This window comes from Pleurodeles waltl, unplaced genomic scaffold, assembly GCF_031143425.1.
Source record: "Pleurodeles waltl isolate 20211129_DDA unplaced genomic scaffold, aPleWal1.hap1.20221129 scaffold_68, whole genome shotgun sequence".
NCBI lineage: Eukaryota > Metazoa > Chordata > Amphibia > Caudata > Salamandridae > Pleurodeles > Pleurodeles waltl.
The window spans coordinates 87485-114354 of NW_027150389.1; the positions used below are offsets into that span (position 1 = coordinate 87485).

General features: G+C 45.8%; 1 protein-coding gene across 1 annotated transcript; it reads left to right on the plus strand.

Moving 5' to 3' along the window:
- The first annotated feature begins 11309 nt into the window (after positions 1 to 11309).
- Positions 11310 to 12101, plus strand: LOC138279160 (vomeronasal type-2 receptor 26-like). Its single transcript, XM_069219380.1, has one exon. The coding sequence runs from the start codon at positions 11310 to 11312 to the stop codon at positions 12099 to 12101; it is 792 nt and encodes a 263-aa protein (XP_069075481.1).
- Positions 12102 to 26870: the final 14769 nt, after the last annotated feature.

Consider the following 26870-nt stretch of genomic DNA (forward strand, 5'->3'; position numbering starts at 1 on the left):
CAGACATGGTGTAAATCCCATTATCAACAATGGCTAATGCTTTCTGTAAGTTTTACTGGTTGATGTACCTTAACCGGGCTGCAGCTTCTTGTGAAAGTTTCCAAATCTCATTGTAAATTGCATATAAGAAGCACTTTTAACATTGTCTTCGGGGCCTAACAGAAAATCTTGTAAATCTGTGTTGTCTGACAGGAGACTGAGGTGTTCTTTTACAGCATCTAGTTAGGAACTTTTTAACCATTGCTGGCATAATTTTCCCACACTGTATGTTGTCACCATACCCGAATGTTCTTACGGAACATAGCGACGGTGTAATCTGTTTGCTATAAAACCCCCTGTGGAGTTTACAAAACACGCATGACAACCATTTGTGTCCACAGGGCACAATTTCCACCCACATGGACTTGAAAGTGATGTGTGAAATGTTCCATTTTGGACTCACCCATCGAGCTGATCTTCAGTTGCAATAATGTATTTTTGCCATTTGTTAAATTTTGCAGGAATGGGGATACTGGGCACACCTAGGCCCAAATTTAAGAAAAGTGATGCTGCGTTATATAGAAAGCCACTTTTTTTTCACCCATCAGCACCCCCTTATGCCACCATGTGCACATCGTATTAAACATACGGCGTACCATGGCGCAGGTTAGAGACAATAGCATCGATGTGGGAAGCTGGCCTGCTGTGTGGTGGGTACCTGTGGTACTTACAACTTATACCAGGTATCCCTTGTTAGTGTAGTGTAGTGTAGTCAGTGTCTAGAAGCCAGGCTCACTGTGGCAGCTGTGGATGTGCAGCCAGGGCTTATCTAGGAGACATGCAAAGCTCATGCAGTACCACTGTAGTCACACTTAGGGCCACGTGTATAAAGATCAGGTTTAGCGACTCACAATTTGCAAGTCACAAAACCTGGCGTACAACATTGTCAAGGACTCTGTTTGCAATTCCCAGTGGGGTCACAAATTACCTACTTCATAAATACTTAAGAGGTATGTTGCAGTTTGCGACCCCATTGGGAATGGTAACACTCAGACATGGTGGCCTGCTGGGGACAGCAGACCCCCATGTCTGTGACTGCTTTTAAATAAAGCAGTATTTTTTTTTTAAATTCAGTCCAAATGCATTTCTGAAAAAAAAGAAAAGTTTTCTTTTAATTTTTTCAGAGCAGACTGTGGTCTGTGGGACCCCTGCCTGCTTTGAAAACATGTTTTCACATGCATTCACAAAGGGGAAGGGGTACCGTAAGGATCCCTTCCCCTTTGCGAATGGGTTAGCACAAATCTGAAATTGGTGCTAGCTACGATTGTTTTGCGACGCATTCCCAGTCACAAAACAATCATACATACAGTTTAAATTCGGTATTAGGAAAGGACGCCCTTGACACACCTCTTCCTAATACCGAAACAACAAAACCCAAACTGTGATTCGGTAACGAGTTACCGAATCACAGTTTGGGCGTTTTTACATCCCAAAGAAGTTTACTAGTCGAAAGCGGGCCGAATCTGCAAATGCTTGGCTCTTGATACTTACATAAATGAAACAATACACTCAGTGTAACACAAATAAAGGTACTTTATTTTGGTGACGCAAACACCAAAAATACCATAGAGGCCAAATTCCCATAGGAGGTAAGGTAAGTAATACACAAAATATATACACTAGAATGCAGAAATAGGCATTTCAACAGTTAGAAAACAGTGCAATATAGTGAAAATCACATAGAGGGGGACACAAATCATATTCTAAAAAAATGGAATGTGAATGTCGGTGCCCCACCTAGGTAAGTGGAGTGTGTAGAGGGGAGCTGTAAAGAGGAGATGGGAGTATCAAAAAAGTACAAAGGTAGGTACCACAATACCCCCCAGCACCCAGGTAAGCAGGAGTAAAAAATGGTAGTTTCCCAAAACCACCTGTAGGAGGCTGGACTGGCTTGTAGTGAGTACCAAGGGGTACTTGCACCTTGCACCAGGCCCAGTTATCCCTTATTAGTGTATAGGGTGTCTAGCAACATAGGCTGATAGATAATGGTAACTTAGCAGAGAAGCTTAGGCTGAACTAGGAGACGAATGAAGCTCCTACAGTACCACAAGTGTCACTTGCACAATATCATAAGAAAACACAATACACAGTTATACTAAAAATAAAGGTACTTTATTTTTATGACAATATGCCAAAGTATCTCAGAGTGTACCCTCAGAGTGAGGATAGCAAATATACACAAGTTATATGTACACAATACCAAAAATATGCAGTATAGTCTTAGAAAACAGTGCAAACAATGTATAGTTACAATAGGATGCAATAGGGACACATAGGGATAGGGGCAACACAAACCATATACTCCAAAAGTGGAATGTGAACCACGAATGGACCCCAAACCTATGTGACCTTATAGAGGGTCGCTGGGACTATTAGGAAATAGTGAGGGTTAGAAAAATAGCCCACCCCAAGACCCTGAAAAGTGAGTGCAAAGTGCATTGAAGTTCCCAAAGGACAAAGAAGTTGTGATAAGGGAATACTGCAGGAAAGACACAAACTAGCAATGCAACAACGATGGATTTCCAAACAAGGGTACCTGTGCAACAAGGGGACCAAGTCCAAAAGTCACAAGCAAGTCGGAGATGGGCAGATGCCCAAGAAATGCCAACGGTGGATGCAAAGAAGCTGCTACTGGACAGTAGAAACTTAGGGCCAGATGTAGGAAACGATTTGCGACTCGCAAACGGCAAAATTTGCCGTTTGCGAGTCGCAAATGTGAGTTTCCTATGCAGAAATGCATTTTGCGAGTCGGACCGACTCGCAAAATGCATTTCCGACTCGCAAATAGGAAGGGGTGTTCCCTTCCTATTTGCGAGTCTGAGTGGTATGCAATATAATTTGCGACCGCGTACGCGGTCGCAAATGGTATCGCAGTTACCATCCACTTCAAGTGGATGGTAACCCATTCGCAAATTGGAAGGGGTCCCCATGGGACCCCTTCCAGTTTGTGAATGGACCCCAAACATTTATTTCAGGGCAGGTAGTGGTCCAAGGGACCACTGCCTGCCCTGAAAAAAAATCGAAACTAAAGGTTTCGTTTTTTTTTTTAAGTGCAGCTCGTTTTCCTTTAAGGAAAACGGGCTACACTTAAAAAAAAAAAAAACTGCTTTATTTAAAGCAGTCACGAACACGGAGGTCTGCTGACCACAGCAGGCCTCCATGTTTGCGAGTGCCTTGACTCGCTATGGGGCCGCAATTTGCGACCCACCTCATGAATATTCATGAGGTGGGTCATTGCGACCCCATAGCGAGTCGCAGTCGGTGTCTGAGACACCGTACTGCATCACATTTTGCGAGTTGCAAATAGCGAGTCGCTATGACTCGCTATTTGCAAGTCGCAAAATGTTTCTTTTCTACATCTGGCCCTTAGTATTCTGCAAGAACGACAAGGGCTAGAAACTTTCCCTTTGGAGGATGGATCCCCCACGCCGGGGAGAGTCGTGCAGAAGTGTTTTCCCGTGGAAATAAAGCCAACAAGCCTTGCTAGCTGCAAATCGTGCAAAAAGGGGTTTTGGACGCTGCTGTGGCCCAGGAAGGACCAGAATTTCGCAAATTGCGTCAGGAGAGAGAGAGGATGTCGAGCAAGACAAGGAGCCCTCTCAGAAGCAGGTAGCACCCGCAGAAGTGCCAGAAACAGGCACTACGAGGATGCGTGAAATGCTGCTCGCCGAAGTTGCACAAAGGAGTCCCACGTCGCCGGAGACCAACTTAGAAAGTCGTGCAATGCAGGTTAGAGTGCGGTGGACCCAGGCTTGGCTGTGCACAAAGGATTTCCGCCGGAAGTGCACGGAAGCCGGAATAGCTGCAAAAGTCGCAGTTCCCAGCAATGCAGTCTGGCGTAGGGAGGCAAGTACTTACCTCCACTAAACTTGGACTGAAGAATCACTGGACTGTGGGAGTCACTTGGACAGAGTTGCTGGATTCGAGGTACCTCGCTCGTCGTGCTGAGAGGAGACCCAAGGGACCGGTAATGCAGCTTTTTGGTGCCTGCGGTAGCAGGGGGAAGATTCCGTCGACCCATGGGAGATTTCTTCAGAGCTTCTAGTGCAGAGAGGAGACAGACTACCCCCACAGCATGCACCACCAGGAAAACAGTCGAGAAGGCGGCAGGATCAGCGTTACAGAGTTGCAGTAGTCGTCTTTGCTACTTTGTTGCAGTTTTGCAGGCTTCCAGCGCGGTCAGCAGTCGATTCCTTGGCAGAAGGTGAAGAGAGAGATGCAGAGGAACTCTGATGAGCTCTTGCATTCGTTATCTAAAGTTTCCCCAGAGACAGAGACCCTAAATAGCCAGAAAAGAGGGTTTGGCTACCTAGGAGAGAGGATAGGCTAGCAACACCTGAAGGAGCTTATCAGAAGGAGTCTCTGACGTCACCTGGTGGCACTGGCCACTCAGAGCAGTCCAGTGTGCCAGCAGCACCTCTGTTTCCAAGATGGCAGAGGTCTGGAGCACACTGGAGGAGCTCTGGACACCTCCCAGGGGAGGTGCAGGTCAGGGGAGTGGTCACTCCCCTTTCCTTTGTCCAGTTTCGCGCCAGTGCAGGGCTAAGGGGTCCCTGAACCGGTGTAGACTGGCTTATGCAGAATTGGGCACAAATGTGCCCAAGAAAGCATTTCCAGAGGCTGGGGGAGGCTACTCCTCCCCTGCCTTCACACCATTTTCCAAAGGGAGAGGGTGTAACACCCTCTCTCAGAGGAAGTCCTTTGTTCTGCCATCCTGGGACAAGCCTGGCTTGACCCCAGGGGGGCAGAAACCTGTCTGAGGGGTTGGCAGCAGCAGCAGCTGCAGTGAAACCCCTGAAAAGGCAGTTTGGCAGTACCCGGGTCTGAGCTACAGACCCGTGGGATCATGGGATTGCACCAAAAATGCCAGGATGGCATAGAGGGGGCAATTCCATGTTCTTAGACATGTTACATGGCCATATTCGGAGTTACCATTGTGAAGCTACACATAGGTAGTGACCTATGTGTAGTGCACGCATGTAATGGTGTCCCCGCACTCACAACGTCCGGGGAATTTGCCCTGAACGATGTGGGGGCACTCTGGCTAGTGCCAGGGTGCCCTCACACTAAGTAACTTAGCACCCAGCCTTTACTAGGTAAAGGTTAGACATATAGGTGACTTATGAGTTACATAAGTGCAGTGAAAATGGCTGTGAAATAATGTGTGCATTATTTCACTCAGGCTGCAGGGGCAGGCCTGTGTAAGAATTGTCAGAGCTCCCTATGGGTGGCAAAAGAAATGCTGCAGCCCATAGGGATCTCCTGGAACCCCAATACCCTGGGTACCTCAGTACCATATACTAGGGAATTATAAGGATGTTCCAGTATGCCAATGTTAATTGGTAAAATTGGTCACTAGCCTGTTAGTGACAATTTGGAAAGAAATGAGAGAGCATAACCACTGAGGTTCTGGTTAGCAGAGCCTCAGTGAGACAGTTAGGCACCACACAGGGAACACATACATATAGGCCACAAACTTATGAGCACTGGGGTCCTGGCTAGCAGGGTCTTAGTGACACATAACAAACATACTGAAAACATAGGGTTTTCACTATGAGCCCTGGGCCCTGGCTAGCAGGATCCCAGTGAGACAGTGAAAACCCCCTGACATACACTCACAAACAGGCCAAAAGTGGGGGTAACAAGGCTAGAAAGAGGCTACTTTCTCACACCACCACATAGAAGAAAAGTAGACTATTACAAAGAACAGAAGAGACTGCAATACACCAACAGTGGAACCCTGGACAAGAAGACCTGTGGAAGAAGCACAGCAGAGTTCAGGAAGGGCAGGAGCCCCTGCCTACTAGACAGAAAGTGCAAGAAGAGAGTTGATGGATGAAGACTCATTGCTGCACCCCAGAAGATGGAGTAGAGTTCCTGAAGGATGCAAGTGATGTCCCATGCTGGAAGGAGGATTGCAGTCAGGTTTGTGTCTTCGGATTCCACAAACAAGCTTTGGAACGTGCAAAACCTGCGGATGGCGGAAAGTGGTGCTGCAGGGGACCAGGAAGGCCCAGGAGGTCTCTACCCAGGAGGGAGAGCCTTAGGGGACTCTCAGCAACTCAGAGAGCACACAGAAGCAGAGGCAGCAACCACAGGAGTCCCACAGGATGGGAACACAGAATTTGAAGAACCCACGCAGAACTATGAAAAGAGATCCTACGCCACAGGAGAACCACTCAGGAAGCTGTGCGTCGCAAGAATGAGTGGTGGGGGCTGGAGCTTCAAGATGCCTGAAGATCCTGTGGAAAGGATGTCAACAAGTCTTGACAGCAGCAAATGGCAATGGACATGGTGGTGCTGTCTTGCGTGGGAGGCAAGGGCTTACCTCCACAAAACTTGGACAGCTGGACTAGAGGACATTCAGGACCCCTCGAATTCACCACCCATGTTGCAAGATCCACGCAGATCGTCAGGAGACGGTATCCATGCGGCCAGTTGTCATTGCAGATGCAGGGCGATGACTCCTTCACCCCGAGGGAGATTCCATCTTCTTTCTTGTGCAGACTATCCAAGGATGAATGAAATAGAGATTTTAAGCCAATTTATTAGCTTAGATGTTCTTGATGGTGGTGTTACAGAAGCAGTAGATGAGTCATTCAAGGAATCTTCTCAGTCAACAAAGTATCCAGAAGTATTTAGTGCAAAGCTAGAGATGTGTTAGGGAGTGGAGAACTGACTGAAGTCTGCATTGATTGTGTGTAGTAGGCAATTTCATCCTTTTGAGTTACATTTGTGGAGTAGTCTTCATTATTCCTGTTGTTGGTTGTTGTAGATGAAGATAGTGGTACTAATGAAAGATCATTTTCCATCCTCTCCAAGCTCATGGAAGTGTCAGCAGTGCTGCTCAAAACCTGTAGAGGACCTTCCTGATCAGCCACATGGTGTAGTTTGACATTATCAATGACGACAATTTTTTTTATTTTTTTATTTTTTTGTATCCAGGCAGCAGTGATAGAATAACAATTCTGGTACCGTGTATTTCCAGGAATGGAACCGGTGCACAAAATATTGAACAAAACTCTTTTTGCACAGCAATCTTTTCTCATACTAGATCTCCAACTTTCGGAATCCAGCGGGTAGATGTTATTGGTGCATCCCCTAGTCCCAGGGAGGTGGCACTGCAGACGTGTTTACATCACGGAACTGTTGTCATTCCTACAAGGGAGTGACATGTTCATTCATGTTAAAAGGTGTGTCTGCTGCCTCCACAACAGAACCATCAAGATATTGAACATACATTTATGCCCCAAACAGCACCTCATATGGGGTGCTCCCTCGCAAGGACCTTCTGGGCAGATTATTAAGTGCTCTCTGGGCTCCTTACAGGTGGCTGAGCCAACTATGTCCTGTGATTGCTTTAAGTCTCAATTCTTCTGCTCCACTACACTGTTTCCCTCAGGATTGTAGGGGGCCAAAAAATGCAATTGGACTCCTAATGAAGCTACAGTGTCCCTGAATACGCTTGAGGCGCAGGGCCCTGATCTGAGTGAAAAGTTGGAACTGCCTATGTCCCAAAAAAGACATGCAAATCTTTAATAACAGTTTGAGCATCAGGAGAGCATTGTGGCCAGACCCAAAGAAATCTGGCACATGAGTCAACAGTGACTAAGATGTATTTGTATGCACCATCAGGTGTCAGGGGAACACAATGATCCGAGAAACAACAATGTAGTGGCATATTTGAAATTAGAAGAGGTGTCTGCGGTGGGTGTTTAGCTGTGGACCCTTTTATTTGCTGACAGCTGTCACATTAAAGGACATATTGTTTTGGCTGTTTATAAAGACCTGGACACCAGTAGCGTTTTTGAATGAAAAAATAGTAGCCGCCACACCTGCATGGCAGAAGCAACTCCCTCATGTGCCACTTTTATCAACTCAAATCTTTGGTCTTGGTTGGGGATCACACCATCAACCACCCCGGTACTATCACTATGAGGTAGAAATATTTGGCAGGATATGCCTTTGGTAATGGATTGCTATCTGCTGAAGCTTTCACAGCAGCAAGTGTTTCATCATCCAACCTCATTCGTGAACGAGGTGTTGCAGCAACAAAAGTTGTAGCTACTGCTGACTTGGCCACCTCATCAGTCAAGATATTGTCTGCAATGTGTACTATAACATGTTGTTTTCCTAGTGTATAAACTACATGGGCTTGGGCAGCGTTTTCTTCAGATCTGCTACTTTCCCCACATTAACCTGTGCTTGATGGTGTAGCCTTTTGAATTACTGAACCCATTCTGGTGCCAGTAATGCAGATATTCATTGAAGGACTGGACACACTAATAGAAATCATAGACGATTAGATTTAACTGTCCTGGATCCATGTGTTTCAGTGCCATCAACAGAACCTTGAGCTCTGCTGATTGTGCAGTGCACAAAATAGAGCATTAGTATTATCTAATTTGGCATTGTCAACCTCTAAGGGGAACCCGTGGACTCTGTGCACACTATCTCTCACTTTGAGATAGTATATACAGAGCCAACTTCCTACACTCGGCTTTGGAAATCCTCGACTCCCCACTCTTTGTCATCTTATCAGAATGATCTTCAACACTTGCCTCCGTGGAAAGTTCCTCCTTATGTAGAGAAGAAAAATGGTGTCTCTGTTGGATTCCAGTCACTGAGCTATGGGATGCCTTGCAACTTGAATACAAAGTGATAATTTCTAATGATGATCTCCCACCCTGAAGGGGTAGATACCTAATGGGAGACACTGAGAGATGCAGTTGCACCCCCCTTCTTCTCCCTGCTGCACATGCTGCAAGTGGATCTGGTTTCTAACTCTTCACCCCCCACTGATGAACCACTGTAACACAGAACAATATCATGCTCCTGCCTCCTTCCTGTGAGCTGTATCCACAGTCATCTCCATCACACTGCTTCTCTTCATATATTGTTATTTCACACTAATCATTATCCCCCACCTCCTGCGGAGCTGTTACTGTTTTTTGCTTTACAGTTGTTGTCAGAACAACAGTGCCGTCTCTCTCAGGAAATGATGACCTGTTCATACAAAGATACTTGATTGTAAAAGTATCTTCCACGATTTCTCAGTAATATCTAAATATCAATAAACATGGTTTTGAAAAGAAAGGAATGGATGTTCAGGCAGTTTGCTGATTAAGGTTAATGTTTTTTCTAAATTGAGGACCCAGATTTAACTCTGTCTATAAGTAGTTCCTCAATGATTCAATTCAGTCCTTCCTCATGCAAATATTGTGTCTGATCTCTTAGTAGAAATGCTATCTCACTACCCAGTGCAATTCTGGCCAGAGTATAAAGGGCCAGATGTATCATGGGTGTTTGCAGTCACAAGTGGCCCGATCAGGCCATTTGGGACCTCAGAAATACATTTTGATATGTATGAATTCCAATTTAGTAACTTGTTACCGAATTGCAAATTGGAATTGCAACTACTTACCGATTCAATATTAGAAAGGGGGTGTCAAGGGCATCCCTTCCTAATACCGAATCGCAGTAGTATGCAGGAATGTTTTGTGACCGAAATGCGGTTGCAAAACATTTGTATTTTACTACCTACTTAAATTAGGTGGTAACCCATTTGTAAACGGGACCCCTCCCTTTTGTGAATGCATGCAAATAAATTTTTTAAGAGTAGGCAGTGGTCCTACAGACCACTGCCTACTCTTAAAAAATGAAATGAAATCTTTTAATTTGTATTTTTTAAACGCATTTCGATTTCCTTTAAGGAAAATGGGTCGCATTTAAAACAAAAAGATTGCTTTATTTAAAAGCATTCACAGACATGGTGGTCTGCTGAGCCCAGTAATTTTAATTTCCAAATAGGTCGCAAATTGCGACAAACCTCATGAATATTAATGAGGTAGGTCGCTTTGAGACCCTTTAGAAAACGCAAAATGAAACTCCCTGAATTTCATACATTAGAATACTGATTACCTAATTGCGATTCACAGGAATTCACAGTTCAGTAATCACAATTTAATAAAATGATACATCTGGCCCAAGGTTCCTGTTTCCATCTGAAAATCCAGCTGGGGAAGTTGCAGCAACACGAGAATCCAGAACATCCTCCGATTGCCCTTGAACATTGAGATCTGAGGTTCATCCTTCCCTGTGATAAGCATTGTCGCCGGGTCTGAGAGACCATAAGTGATTTCCTATTTCTTGAGGCGTTATCTACGGTCCAGGAACTTCTTTTGTTTGGGACTGGTGTCAACAGAGCAATCTGTGAAGATGGATTTAGTTACTACTCTTTGTCTGGAGGATAGTTTTCATGTGTTGATGCTGCAGTTGACAGGCAGTTAGGGGATGTGGTCTGCTCGAGGCCTTTTATAATTCTGTGGTGGATCCAAGGCACGCTCTGGAACTCCACTAGGATTTTGAATCGTATTTTTTTGCACACTGAGGAACAAATCTGTCAGGAAGTTTAACAAGTCATCTTTTTCCGTGGTTTCAACCACACCATATATCCTGATGTTATTGTAGAGTGAATCGTCTTCCATATCATTAATCAAGCATTTTTTCTAAACTAGACATCCTCTCCACCTTCTAGCACTTTATGCATTTAATCACTGACTGCCTTTATAGGTTTCTCAGTCGAGTCCATCTGTTTCTTTTTCTTTCCAGCCTATATCATTAGACTGAATGCAACAATGTCCAAACCCCTGGATTTGACCTCATTCAACATTTATGTTAGTAATAACTAGGATAATGGATGGTATTTCTTTCATGATGAATTTCATGATGAATTCTCGTGTAAATGTAAGCATCTATCATGATGTTTTTCTAGTTACCTGTTTATTGCCTAGAAGTGTTTCTGGAACTAGAAGCTGATGTGCTGGTCATTGCACATACATCTGTTGCAGCTGCAAAAGGTTCCAGGGCTGTGACATGTAATCGATTATGTTTGTATGCGCAGGCATATTTAGGTGCAATGTTTTTACAATGGACGTTATGGTCTTTGATCTATGGTAGTCAATCCCATGGGTCTCAATATTATTAATTTCTGTTTTCTATAGATTTAGCGAATACGATAGAAGGTTACTTTGTATTCATAGTAATATATTCTCAAAATAATGTGGAAATAAATGCTTTACTGAACTATGAAATGAACATTTTCAAAAAGTTTGAACGAGCAGAAATAGAAATGACTGATTTTGTTGCTTTTTATTGTAGACATGGAAAATTGTATGCAGTGCCCTGAGGACCAGTGGCCGAATGCCAAGAAGGATGGATGCAACAAAAGGGTCATTATTTTCCTCTCATATAGTGACATACTTGGCGTAATGTTGTTCACTGTGGCCATTATCTTCTCTGCTGTCACTGCTGGAGTGCTGGGAATCTTTCTCAGACACCGGGACACCCCAATAGTGAAGGCCAATAACCGTGATCTCAGCTACACACTTCTCACTGCCCTAATTTTGGCTTTTCTATGCTCCCTCCTATTTATTGGACGCCCTGCGACATGGACCTGTCTGATCCAACAAGCTGCATTTGGGATTATTTTTACTGTTGCTGTGTCTTGTGTTTTAGCAAAAACCATCACTGTTGTCATTGCCTTTAATGCCACAAGGCCTGGGAGCAGATTAAGTAGGTGGCTGGGATCCCGAGTGTCCGGCTCTATTGTCCTCTTCTGCACACTAGGAGAAGTGACAATCTGTCTCTCTTGGCTGCTCACAGCTCCACCTCACCCTGGCACTGATACACGATCTGAGACTGGGAAGATGATCCTGCAGTGTGACCAGGGCTCTGTCACTGCCTTCTACAGTGTGATTGGTTACATGGGACTGTTGGCCTTGGCCAGCTTCATTGTGGCCTTCTTAGCCAGGAACCTCCCGGATAAATTCAATGAGGCCAAGCTCATCACATTCAGCATGCTGGTGTTCTGCAGTGTCTGGGTCTCTTTCTTTCCAGCCTATATCAGCACTAAAGGCAAGTACACGGTGGCCGTGGAGATCTTCACCATCTTAGCTTCTAGTGCTGGACTGTTGGGCTGCATATTCATCCCCAAATGTTACATCATTCTGTTCAGTCAGGATATCAACACCAGAGAACACCTAACTTTACATACTCATTAGTAGTTTCATGTTGGAGCTGAAAATGACCAAATTCAATATTAAACATTAAAATGCTGTATTTCTGGAGGGTTTTAAAGCAATGTATCATGCGTTTGTACAACCATTTGACTGTTTGCAGTAAAGCATTAGTACCTCCAGTAATAGAAGCTAGTTTTTAAGGACAGTAGCTGTGGATGATTTTGGGCCCTTTCAGTACTTGCAAGCTTCAATGGTTTTATTTGTTTTAATATCATTTTGGGATCTGAGTTTAGTTTGATTTCCACAAATGAACATCTGCACCATCCCGAAGGAGGGGAATTGTTAAAGATTTCAAGGTTACCAGAAGAGGAGCCCTCTCCACCACAGGCATCAAACATATGCAACCCAGACCATGCTCAGCATAACATCCGTTCAGTGGTGGCTGGGGACATTTGAAAGTGGTGGGGCGTAAAAGTTGTGAATGAGTCTTATATTGCCAGCAAGTAAAGTAAGCAAGCCTGATGAACAAAAAGGAGTTTAGGGGGTTCTTCCCCCCAAGAAGATTTTGAAACAAGAGCAGCAAATGGAGCATTTCAAAGCACATTTGAGAAGGTGAGATTATTTATAAGGCAGTTGTGAACATGTAGTCTAAAAGTATTTAAACACATTAAAAATTGCCCCTTTACCTCACTGCATTAAATATGGTCAACAGTTTCTGTAGTCTGCAAACTGTAAAGTGTGACAAGTAGGGTTTTTAATTATCCTAAGTGCACACAGAGCTGTCTGCCTGCACTACACCTGATTGGTAAAACTGAATGATCTTCATGCCATATTGATGATCTCATAACAAGTCTGGTCATTGTAGAATGATTCCCGGGCACAGATACATCCGTTTGATGAGTGACACGAGTGAGACGCCAATCCCAGGTCAGACACCATTTATTAGTGGTGGAGGAGCCAAGAAAATAACAGTGAGGGCTGACCCAAGGGTCTGGCTTGTCCCCGTACGTGCCCAGCCCTGAAAATATTTGCTCCCTGCACATGCCCAGCCCTTAAAATATTTGCTATGTAAATGATGGAACAAACAGGATGTAAAATATGAAATCTCGTCAACATTCAAAAAGTGTATTTCTTTAAAATATAGAAACGTTGACACTGATAAGGCACATAGGAGTACTGTGTTTTGTAAAACTGGTAGTCTGATTTCACACATTTGAGAGTGTTATCATAAGCAATAATGAAGGAAAAAGAGTTCTGGTAAAATAAAACATTTACCCACAGTTACACAGTTTAAGCAGGGAAGCCCTGATTCATCCAGCTTTTCTGGCTTCAGTTTGTACAAATCAGCCAGGAAAACCTCAGAAAGCTGTAATGGCAATACTGTGGGTACTCGAAGGAACCCCCAGAGTGCATGGAATCATACAACCAATATTTACAAAAGTATTGGGGTATGATTCCAACATGTGTGATACAAAACATGCCTGTGTTCAGAGTTACCATTAGGTCGCTGGACATAGGTATTGACACATGTCCAGTACATGCATAAAATGGTATCCCCACACTCATGAAGTCCTGGAAAATGGGGAAGGAGTTTGTGGAGACACCTCAGCTAGTGCAGTGGTGCCCTCACAGAGGTACTTTACACCCCACCCTCTGGGCTAGAAGGGCCCGCCATAGCAGTTACTTGTAGTGACCTGGTGCAGTGAATTGGCAGTGAAAAGGTGCATGCACCCTTTCACGCAGGCTGCAATGGCAGGCCTGCAGAACACTTTGGGCTCCCTATAGGTGGGATCATATATGCTTCAGCGCATAGGGATCCCCTGATGCACCAATGCCCTGGGCACCTCAGCACCATATACTAGGGATTTCCATAGGGGCACCAGTGTACCAAATGTGGGATGAAATACAGGGTTGCAGGAAGCAGCTCTCAATTGGATTCTCTCTTTTTTGTAGGACAGATATCAATCTGTTGGACTCTCCCCCTTTAATTCTCCTGAAGTTCATCTGAATTGTGGGGTGCCACAAGGTTCTTCACTTTCCCTTCATCTATCCAATGTCCACATGCGTCCTCTGATTCACTCTCTCAAAAACATGAAATACAAAATCATTAACTCTGCTGACAGCTTGCAACTCATATTTACGATTGATAATACCCTTAATTTTAAGGTGCATTTCTAAGACACTAAGCTGCTAATCCGGGACTGAATGAATAGTAACCGCCTGAAACTAAACTCTGATAAAACAGAGATAGTAGTTACCAAGAATAGGATTGATTTCTGGAGTCCCTGCTTCTGGCCTAAGGAGATGGGCTTTCCCCAATTTCCTAAGAAGATGGTAAAACGTCTTGGCTTCATCATTGATGAGGATCTATCCCTAAAACAGCAGATTGGTTCAGTGGTTTTCTTCTGCTTTCTTCAACTTTGCAGCATTAAAACGATAAAGACATTTTTCACAACTGACAACTTGGTCCAAGTTTTGATTGTATTAGTCATGTGAAGAATCGACTATGCCAATTCTCTATACCTGAGTTGTCTCTAAGGGCCAGATGTATCAAACATTTTTGCATTCGCAAATGGTGCGAATCGCAAAATTCGACCGGTTGCAAATGAAAAAATACATTTCAAGATTTATGAAAGACATTCGCAATGCAATTTCAAGGAATAGCTAAAATAGTGATTCTCTGAAATTGTGACTCCATTTAGTGAATTGCAAATTATGATTCTCTAAATAGGAAATCGCAAATAGGGAATTCCTATTTGCGATTACCATAGCACACATATCATGCATTTCCTAAATGCGAATTGGGCATTTAGGAAATGCAATCACCACCAAATCCAATTTGGGGGTAAGCATTGTAGGAAAGTACCATCTTGCCTGGCATGTTACCCCCATTTTTCACTGTATATATGTTGTTTTAGTTGTATGTGTCACTGGGACCCTGCCAGCCAGGGCCCCAGTGCTCATAAGTGTGCCTGAATGTGTTACCTGTGTTACGACTAACTGTCTCACTGAGGCTCTGCTATCCAGAACCTCAGTGGTTATGCTCTCTCATTTCTTTCCAAATTGTCACTGACAGGCTAGTGACCATTTTTACCAATTTACATTGGCTTACTGGAACACCCTTATAATTCCCTAGTATATGGTACTGAGGTACCCAGGGTATTGGGTTTCCAGGAGATCCCTATGGGCTGCAGCATTTCTTGTGCCACCCATAGGGAGCTCTGACAATTCTTACTCAGGCCTGCCACTGCAGCCTGAGTGAAATAACGTCCACGTTATTTCACAGCCATTTACCACTGCACTTAAGTAACTTATAAGTCACCTATATGTCTAACCTTTACCTCGTAAAGGTTGGGTGCTAAGTTACTTAGTGTGTGGGCACCCTAGCACTAGCCAAGGTGCTCCCACATTGTTCAGGGCAAATTCCCCGGACTTTGTGAGTGCGGGGACACCATTACATGCGTGCACTATACATATGTCACGACATATGTATAGCGTCACAATGGTAACTCCGAACATGGGCATGTAACATGTCTAAGATCATGGAATTGCATTGGGGAGACAATTCCATGATCCCCGAGTCTCTAGCACAGAACCCGGGTATTGACAAACTGCCTTTCCCAGGGTTTCACTGCAGCTGCTGCTGCTGCCAACCCCTCAGACAGGTTTCTGCCCTCCTGGGGTCCAGCCAGGCTCGGCTCAGGAAGGCAGAACAAAGGACTTCCTTGGAGAGAGGGTGTTACACCCTCTCCCTTTGGAAAAAAGGTGTTAGGGCTGGGGAGGAGTAGCCTCCCCCAGCCTCTGGAAATGCTTTCATGGGCACAGATGGTGCCTATTTCTGCATAAGCCAGTCTACACCGGTTCAGGGATCCCCTAACCCTGCTCTGGCGCGAAACTGGACAAAGGAAAGGGGAGTGACCACTCCCCTGACCTGCACCTCCCCTGGGAGGTGCCCAGAACTCCTCCAGTGTGCTCCAGACCTCTGCCATCTTGGAAACAGAGGTGCTGCTGGCACACTGGACTGCTCTGAGTGGCCAGTGCCAGCAGGTGACGTCAGAGACTCCTTCTGATAGGCTGCTCCAGGTTTTGCTAGCCTATCCTCTCTCCTAGGTAGCCATACCTCCTTTTCTGGCTATTTAGGGTCTCTGCTTTTGGGAATTCCTTAGATAACTAATGCAAGAGCTCATCAGAGTTCCTCTGCATCTCTCTCTTCACCTTCTGCCAAGGAATCGACTGCTGACCGTGCTGGAAGCCTGCAAAACTGCAACAAAGTAACAAAGACAACTACTGCGACCTTGTAACTCTGATCCTGCCGCTTTCTCGACTGTTTTCCTGGTGGTGCATGCTGTGGGGGTAGTCTGCCTCCTTTCTGCACTAGAAGCTCCGAAGAAATCTCCTGTGGGTCGACGGAATCTTCCCCCTGTAACCGCAGGCACCAAAGAACTGCATCACCGGTCCTCTGGGTCTCCTCTCAGCACGACGAGCAAGGTCCCTTGAACTCAGCAACTCTGTCCAAGTGACTCCCACAGTCCAGTGACTCTTCAGTCCAAGTTTGGTGGAGGTAAGTCCTTGCCTCCCTACGCTAGACAGCATTGCTGGGAATCGCGTGTTTTGCAGCTACTCCGGCTCCTGTGCACTCTTCCAGGATTTCCTATGTGCACAGCCAAGCCTCGGTCCCCGGAACTCTAACCTGCATTGCACAACCTCCTGAGTTGTCCTCCGGCTTCGTGGGACCCTCTTGTGCAACTTTGTATGAGCTCCAGTTCACTCCACTTCGTAGTGCCTGTTCCGGCACTTCTCTGGGTGCTGCTTGCTTGTGAGTGGGCTCATTGTCTTGCTGGACGCCCTCTCTGTCTCCTCACGCAATTGGCAATACCCTGGTCCCTCCTGGGCCACAGCAGCATCCAAAAACCCTAACCATGACCCTTGCAGCTAGCAAGGCTTGTTTGCAGTCTTTCTGCACAGAAACACCTCTGCACGACTCTTAACGATGTGTGACATCCATCCTCCAAAGGGGAAGTTTCTAGCCCTTGTCGTTCTTGCAGAATCCACAGCTTCTACCATCTGGTGGCAGCTTCTTTGCACCCACAGCTGGCATTTCCTGGGCATCTGCCCACTCCCGACTTGATCGTGACTTTTAGACTTGGTCCCCTTGTTCCACAGGTACTCTCGTCAGGAAATCTGTCATTGTTGCATTGCTGGTGTTGGTCTTCCTTGCAGAATTCCCCTATCACGACTTCTGTGCTCTTTGGGGAACTTAGGTGCACTTTGCACCCACTTTTCAGGGTCTTGGGGTGGGCTATTTTTCTAACCCTCACTGTTTTCTTACAGTCCCAGCGACACTCTACAAGGTCACTTAGGTTTGGGGTCCATTCGTGGTTCGCATTCCACTTCTAGAGTATATGGTTTGTGTTGCCCCTATCCCTATGTGCCCCCATTGCATTCTATTGTGACTATACATTGTTTGCACTGTTTTCTGTTGCTATTACTGCATAGTTTGGTATTGTGTACATATATCTTGTGTATATTTGCTATCCTCATACTGAGGGTACTCACTGAGATACTTTGACATATTGTCATAAAAATAAAGTACCTTTATGTTTAGTTTATCTGTGTATTGTGTTTTCTTATGATATTGTGCAAGTGACACTAGTGGTACTGTAGGAGCTTCACTCGTCTCCTAGTTCAGCCTAAGCTGCTCTGGTAAGCTACCTTTTCTATCAGCCTAAGCTGATAGACACCCCTCTACACTAATAAGAGATACCTGGGCCTGGTGCAAGGTGTAAGTACCTCTTGGTACCCACTACAAGCCAGTCCAGCCTCCTACAAGCATGTGCAATTTTTAAAAATGCATTATATATTTCCACAAATATTTTTGTTGGGGTGCATCAAAGGGGGCCTCAGGCCTTCAGCACCCTAGGGTTTGCATTACCTAATTTGCAAATTCCTAACAGGAATTCACAAATTAGGTAATGCAAAAACATTCACACCTATGGACCTACAGGCTCATAGGGATGAATGGAATCCCATTCCCTAATTGCAATTCGGTAATATCGATTGCGAACTTTAAGAAATCGATATTACCGAATTGCAACTTTCATACATCCCATTTGGCATTTCTTAAAAAGCTATTTCTTAAAAATCGCTATTTAGAAAATGCAAACCTGGGATGTTGATACATCTGGCCCAATATATCTTATGTGCAGAGTCAAGACGATTCAAAACCAGGCTGCTCGGTTTACTTATCAACTTCCAAAACACTATCATCTCTCAAGTGACAAGAGAGTTTCACTAACTCCCTGTGGCACAGAGATCTATGCATTAATCTTGTTGCACTGTCCTCAAGATCAGTGGCGGCCGGCAGCTTTAGGAGGGAGGGGGCGGGCGGGATACACATACACACACACACACACACACACTCATTCTTTCACACACAACACATGCACGCACGCACATCCATTAACAACACTCATACCATTCAAACATGCACGCACACACCAAACATTCATTTTAAAAGATCGCACACACTCATTCTTTCACAAGCACACATGCACATCCATTAACACTCATAACACTCAAACATGCAGACGCGCACCAAACATTCAAAATAAAACATAACATCCAAAACACACACACACACACACACACACTTACCTTCAGCCTCCAGGTCCCAGGAGCATTGGGACTGCTGCCTTCCCTCATTTGCTGACCCCACCCCACTCTGTGACGAAGTGTCACTGATTGACACTCGCTCTGGGCACTTCAGGGCTTAAACCTGAGGCGCCCAGGGAGAGGGTCAATTGGTGACACTTTCCTCGTCACCCAGGGGAGAGTGTCAATTGGTGACGCTTTCCTCGTCACCCAGGGGAGGGCCTCGAGGCATCATTGCTAAGCCGAGTAGGTCACGCCCATAGGAGCTGTGACCCCCTCAGACCAGCAAAGTTCAGCTCAGGCAGCCAGGAGTGTGCGCAAATCGCGCATTTCTGCTCCTGGCTGCTTGAGCTGAACATGGAGAGTGTCTGTCAGGCTGACCACAGTTCAGCCTCACAGACACTCTTCATGAGGGGCAAAAGGTGAGGGGGAGTGGCCCCTCCGCCGAAAAGGATGGGCCGCCACTGTTCAAGATTCTGCACATGAGTAGTCCTACTTTTGTTAAATCTCGGATACACAGCTACTCTCCCACCAGGAACCTTAGATCTACTCAATTAAGTTATGTGGTTATTCCTCAATTTAAGAGTTATATGACTGGTGGAAATGTCTGGAATTACTTGCCATTGGATTGGAACTTAAGACCATCTCAAATTGTGGAAACTTCACACAAATGTTGAAGACCTGGTTCTTTTGGAAAGCTTAATAGTTAGTACACTGAGGCCATCATTACAACCCTGGCTGTAAATCCAGCTTACCGTTGTGCCGACGGCCGCCAACAGACCGTGACCGCTGCGGTATTCTGCTACGGGTATTATGACTTACACAGAGAAATCCACCACTATACAGACACCCACACAAGTCCACCACACCAAAGGTCAGTGATAAACTAGTGATAGCAAAACCAACACCAATACGCCAACATGAATACGCCCACAGTATCACGACCCATGAATCACCGCAGCGGTATTACAACCGCAGTAAACCATTGGCGGTGTAGGAGGCTGGCCTGGCTTGTAGTGGGTACCAAAGGTACTTACACCTTGTGCCAGGTCCAGTTTTCCCTTATTAGTAGAAGAGAGGTGTTTCTAGCAGCTTAGACTTATAGAAGGTAGCTCTGGCAAAGCCGCTTAGGCTGAACTAGGAGACATGCAGAGCTCCTACTATACCACTTATATCATATGCACAATATCATAAGAAAACATAATACACAAAGTTACTAAAAATAAATGTACTTTATTTTTATGACAATATGCCACAGGTATCTCAGTGAGTACCCTCAGAAAGAAGGTAAGTAATATACACAAGTTATATGTACACAAACCACAAATAGGTAAGTAAGAGTCCGAAAAGTAATGCAAACAGTGTAGAATTACAATAGATTGCAATAGGCAAACATAGGTCTAGGGGCAACACTAACCATATACTCCAAAAGTGTAATGTGAATCACGAATGGACCCCAGACCTTTGGGAGCTTGTAGAGGTTCGCTGGGACTGTAAGAAAACAGTCAGGGTGTCCAAGATACCCCACCCCAAGGCCCTGAAAAGAAGGAGTAAAGAACACCTACTACCCCACAAGAGCACAATAGTCGTGATCGGGGGATTCTGCAAGAACAACAAACACCAGCAGTGCACTGAAAATGGATTCCTGGACCTGAGGACCGGCAAAGCAAGGGGACCAAGTCCAATAGTCGCAACAGTGCCGGGGGGCAGGAGCACAGGAAACCCTGGATGAAGGTGCAAGGAAGCTGCCTCTGGATGGAAGAAGCTTGGATTTCCTCAAGAATGAAGAGGACTACGAATGTCTCCTTTGGATGGAAGTTGTCCCACGTCGCAATGAAGGTTGCAGAAGCCTTGCTAGCTGCAAGGGTCACGGTTGAGGTTTTTAGATGCTGCTGAGGACCAGGAAGGATCCGGATATCGCCCCTCGGAGGAGGAGACAGAGGGGGCACTCAGCAACTCAGAGAGCCCTCACAGAGGCAGGCAGCACCCACAGACATACCTGAACAGGCACTTGGAAGATTTGTGAACCAGAGTCCATGCAGAGTTACAAAAGAGGGTCCCACGATATCGGAGGCCAACTCAGCGGGTTGAGCACTGCAGGATGGAGTGCTGGGGAACCAGGCTAGGCTGTGCAGGAAGGAAATCCTGGAACAGTGCACAGAAGCCGGAGCAGCAGCAAATCATGCAGTACACAGTTTTGCAGTCTAGCGTAGGGAGGCAAGGACTTACCTCCACCAAACTTGGACTGAACGGCCACTGGATTGTGGGAGTCACTTGGGTAGAGTTCATGTGCTCCAGGGACCATGCTCGTCAGGATGAGAGGGGACCCAGTGGACCAGTGATGCAGCCTTTGCTGCCTGCGCTGGCAGGGGGAAGATTCCATCGACCCACGGGAGATTTCTTTGGGACTTCTGGTGCAGGGTGAAGTCAGGCGACGCCCAGAGCATGCACCACCAGGAAACAGTCGAGAAAGCCGGCAGGATGAGGCGCTACAATGTTGATGGTGGTCGTTTTGCTACTTTGTTGTAGTTTTGCAGGCGTCCTGGAGCAGTCAGCGGTCGATCCTTGGTAGAAGTCAAAGAGGGAGATGCAGAGGAACTCTGGTGAGCTCTTGAATTTGTTATCTGAAGAATTCCCAAAGCAGAGACCCTAAGTAGCCAGAAAAGGAGGTTTGGCTACTAAGAAAGGAGGATTGGCTACCAAGAAAGGTAAGAGCCTATCAGAGGGGGTCTCTGACATCACCTGCTGGCACTGGCCACTCAGAGCAGTCCAGTGTGCCCCCAACACCTCTGTTTCCAAGATGGCAGAGGTCTGGGACACACTGGAGGAGCTCTGGGCACCTCCCAGGGGAGGTACTGTTCAGGGGAGTGGTCACTCCCCTTTCCTTTGTCCAGTTTCGTGCCAGAGCAGGGCTGGGGGATCCCTGAACTGGTGAAGACTGGCTTATGCAGAGATGGGCACCATCTGTGCCCATCAAAGCATTTCCAGAGGCTGGGGGAGGCTACTCCTCCCCAGCCCTTCACACCTATTTCCAAAGGGAGAGGGTGTAACACCCTCTCTCAGAGGAAATCCTTTGTTCTGCCTTACTGGGCCAGGGCTGCCTGGACCCCAGGAGGGAAGAAACCTTTCTAAGGAGTTGGCAGCAGCGGCAGCTGCAGTGGAAACCCTGGAAAGGCAGTTTGGCAGTACCCCGGGTTCTGTGCTAGAGACCCGGGGATCATGGAATTGTTCCCCCAATAATAGAATGGTATTGGGGTGACATTTCCATGATCTTAGACATGTTACATGCCCATGTTCGGTGTTACCACTGTGATGCTATATATAGGTAGTGACCTATGTATAGTGCACGCGTGTAATGGTGTCCCCGCACTCACAAGGTCCGGGGAATTTGCCCTGAACGATGTGGGGGCACCTTGGCTAGTGCTAGGGTGCCCACACACTAAGTAACTTGGTACCCAACCTTCACCAGGTGAAGGTTAGAGATATAGGTGACTTATAAGTTACTTACGTGCAGTGAAAATTGGCTGTGAAATAACGTGGACGTTATTTCACGCAGGCTGCACTGGCAGTCCTGTGTAAGAATTGTCAGAGCTCCCTTGGGGGGCTAAAGAAATGCTGCAGCCCATAGGGATCTCCTGGAACCCCAATACCCTGGGTACCTAAGTACCATATACGAGGGAATTATATGGATGTACCAGTATGCCTATGAGAATTGGTCAATTTAGTCACTAGCCTGCAGTGACAAATTTGGAAAGCAGAGAGAGCATAAACACTGAGGTGCTGGTTAGCAGAGCCTCAGTGATACAGTTAGGCACCACACAGGGAACCCATACAGGGCATATACTATGAGCACTGGGGCCCAGTCTGGCAGGATCCCAGTGACACAGGGGCTAAAACATACATACATACAGTGAAAGTGGGAGTAGCATGCCAGGCAAGATTGTACTTTCCTACATCATTGAACTTCATTCTTTCGTTCTTTGCTAAAAGCCTAGCTAGTGGAACATTGTTTGTGTCAGATTTATGCTGCCCCAGCATTTTTTAGTCACATATGGCCGGATTGGAGTTGGACCCGTGTGCAGTGAAGAAGCCCCCACATTCCCTTCAGGACATTGGAGACAATGCCTGACTCCCTCATAAACCATTGCCTATCCTTTTTTACATCATCAAGCAGGGCTGCCCCAGGAGATCATTAGTTAAAAGACTGAAGGTGCCAATGACTAATTCCAATGTGTTGCTAACATCAAAGAGGAGATGTCAGGGAAACTATTGCCAGTGTTATAAGGTTCTTCCCTCAGCAAAACCGATTCCCCTTTTCCTTGTACCCACGTTAGTTGCAGCAGGGTCCTCACTCCCGGAGGCTCTTGTGGAGGCTGTTCCTAGAACTAGACTCCTCAAGTTTAATTGCCACTCAAGATAGTGGCCGCAGATCCTTGTGAGGTCAGCGCTCTAGTGTTTCTACTTTAGTCTTGTGCTGAAGCTTCCCTCCAGCTGTTTCTCTCCGGGAGCCCTGCACTTCAAGTGTCATCCTGAAGAGAAAGAGCAGTGTTCCTGAGGCTCTTCGTTTCATAGAGAATTCTTCCAGTTTTGAGTAAATAACTATTTTTCTTGTTATGGTATGCACACCAGCTACTTTTTGCATTTTTTAGAAGATGAATTTTTTCCTTTTTCCATCAACTGGCTATCGGCTTTCTGAGAAGAATTCATTAATTTGAGCTTTATTTCGGCAGCAACTACCATGCAATACAAATACAAACATAAAACCATAATTCACAAGACAACATATAAAAATTGAATACTAAAACCCTTAGTATAAAAGCATTTTGCATTACCAAAGCCCAGAGTGTTAGCCAAGCTTGTGTTTTAAATCAAACAGCAACACAATAGGTCTTAATAAATAAATGTAGGTTCCCAAAACTTAGAAATTGTTCCTCCCCAATTGGAAGGAATTCTGGTATAATAAAAATGTAAATTCACATTTATAAAAAAAATGACAATATTAAATCAGTTAAAACACAGTCTCTGCCCTTAAATAAATATTGTATCAGTGTAAGAAACTAGCTCTAATATGACAAATAGCTGCTAAAAACTTTGCCACAGCACACACCACCGGCCCATGAGTACTAGTACTACAAATCCTGAGAGCCAGATGGCAATCCCTAATGCCGATGGTGTTACAAACAGGCCTTATCCAACGAGCCCTTTGGTTTTTATATACAGGGCAATGGAATAAAAGATGGCTGATTGTTTCTCTAGTATTACACCCCATCGGGCTGAGGTCTAGCGGGTTGGGAGTTTGCTTCCATCCTGATGTGAGATCGCGCACTGGTAAAGATCCCAATCTAAATCTGTGGCACGTGCCACAGGATGTAAAATAATGTTAAAAAAAGTGCTCAAACTCTTAATGACACTTAAAAGATAAAAATGTGTCTGTCATGTACGTCCGAACCCTACCACACAAAAGCAGGGGTCCCCCAAGGGTCAATCATCTCACCTTTACTTTTCAACATCTACATGATATCTTTACTAGAACTGATCAATGATTTCCATCTCACATGCTACAACTATGCAGATGACACACAAATACTACTTAAATTAGAATGCCCCAAAAACATTGAAAACTCACAAATCTTCAGTTGCCTCAGAGCCGTTGATCAGTGGATGACCTGGAGCCATCTCAAACTAAATACATCCAAAACAGAAATACTCATATGTGGTGACTGGAAAATTATGACCCTCTGTGCGTCTGGCCTGACGATCTCGGACAACCTCCTCAATTATCCAAGGAAGTTAAAAACCTAGGAATCACCATGGATTCCAAGTTAACTATGAATGCCCAAGTGGACAAATTAGCACAAACGAGCTTCATCACCTTGAAGACTTTACGGCGCATCTTCCCCCACCTCAGATTTCCACACAAGGTGCAAGCTACTTCTCGCCTGTACTATCCAAACTGGATTATGCCACTGGCCTCTACCATGGATCATCTCTATCTGTTATGAAAAAACTACAACTTATCCAGAATTTCGCAGCCAGGCTACTATTACATGTAAAGCCACAAGCCCACATCTCCCCTGCCTTGAAAGCACTACACTGGTTACCCGTTGCCAGAAGATGCACTTTCAAGCTGCTTTGTATCACCCACAAAGCTATACATGGAACAGGACAAAATAACCAAATACATCCAACAAAGAAACCTCCACTCAAGATTGGCACCCCGCCTTAGAACACCACCATACAAGAAAAAGACTATGGGGGTCATTACAACATTGGCGGTAACACCAGCTTACCACCGTGCAGAAGACCGCCAACACACCGCCGCGGCCGCTATTATGACCGACATCTCGGAACCCTCCAAAATTCAGACACCCACATAAGTCCACCACACCAAAGGTCAGTGATAAATCGGCGATAACAAAACCTCCCCCGTCACGCCAACAGAAATACGCTGTAGGAGGCTGGACTGGCTTGTAGTGAGTACCAAGGGGTACTTGCACCTTGCACCAGGCCCAGTTATCCCTTATTAGTGTATAGGGTGTCTAGCAGCTTAGGCTGATAGATAATGGTAGCTTAGCAGAGCAGCTTAGGCTGAACTAGGAGACGTGTGAAGCTACTACAGTACCACTTAGTGTCATATGCACAATATCATAAGAAAACACAATACACAGTTATACTAAAAATAAAGGTACTTTATTTTTATGACAATATGCCAAAGTATCTTAGAGTGTACCCTCAGTGAGAGGATAGGAAATATACACAAGATATATATACACAATAGCAAAAATATGCAGTATAGTCTTAGAAAACAGTGCAAACAATGTATAGTTACAATAGGATGCAATGGGGAAACATAGGGATAGGGGCAACAAAAACCATATACTCCAAAAGTGGAATGCGAACCACGAATGGACCCCAAACCTATGTGACCTTGTAGAGGGTCGCTGGGACTATTAGAAAATAGTGAGAGTTAGAAAAATAACCCTCCCCAAGACCCTGAAAAGTGAGTGCAAAGTGCACTAAAGTTCCCCTAAGGACAAAATAGTCGTGTTAGAGGAATAATGCAGGAAAGACACAAACCAGCAATGCAACAACTGCGGATTTCCAATCTAGGGTACCTGTGGAACAAGGGGACCAAGTCCAAAAGTCACAAGCAAGTCGGAGATGGGCAGATGCCCAGGAAATGCCAGCTGCAGGTGCAAAGAAGCTTTGATTGGACAGAAGAAGCTGAGGTTTCTGCAGGAACAAAAAGGGCTAGAGACTTCCCCTTTGGTGGACGGATCCCTCTTGCCTTGGAGAGTCGTGCAGAAGTGTTTTCCCGCCGGAAGGACGCCAACAAGCCTTGCTAGACGCAAATCGTGCATTTGGCATTTTTGGACGCTGCTGGGGCCCAGGAGGGACCAGGAGGTCGCAAATTGGACCTGAAGAGAGAAGGGACGTCGAGCAAGACAAAGAGCCCTCACTGAAGCAGGTAGCACCCGGAGAAGTGCCAGAAACAGGGACTACGAGGATGCGTGCAATGCAGGTCAGAGTGCCGTGGACCCAGGCTTGGCTGTGCACAAAGGATTTCCACCGGAAGTGCACAGGGGCCAGAGTAGCTGCAAAGTCGCGGTTCCCAGCAATGCAGCCCAGCGAGGTGAGGCAAGGACTTACCTCCACCAAACTTGGGCTGAAGAGTCACTGGACTGTGGGGGTCACTTGGACAGAGTCGCTGGATTCGAGGGACCTCGCTCGTCGTTCTGAGAGGAGACCCAAGGGACCGGTAATGCAGCTTTTTGGTGCCTGCGGTTGCAGGGGGAAGATTCCGTCGACCCAAGGGAGCTTCTGGTGCAGAGAGGAGGCAGGCTACCCCCACAGCATGCACAAGCAGGAAAACAGTCGAGAAGGCGGCAGGATCAGCGTTACAGAGTTGCGGTAGTCGTCTTTGCTACTATGTTGCAGGTTTGCAGGCTTCCAGCGCGGTCAGCGGTCGATTCCTTATCAGAAGGTGAAGAGAGAGATGCAGAGGAACTCGGCTGAGCTCATGCATTCGTTATCTAAAGTTTCCCCAGAGACAGAGACCCTAAATAGCCAGAAAAGAGGGTTTGGCTACCTAGGAGAGAGGATAGGCTACTAACACCTGAAGGAGCCTATCAGCAGGAGTCTCTGACGTCACCTGGTGGC

Coding starts and splice junctions, on each gene's coding strand:
- LOC138279160 (XM_069219380.1), top strand. CDS start 11,310: ATGTTGTTCACTGTGGCCATTATCTTCTCTGCTGTCACTGCTGGAGTG.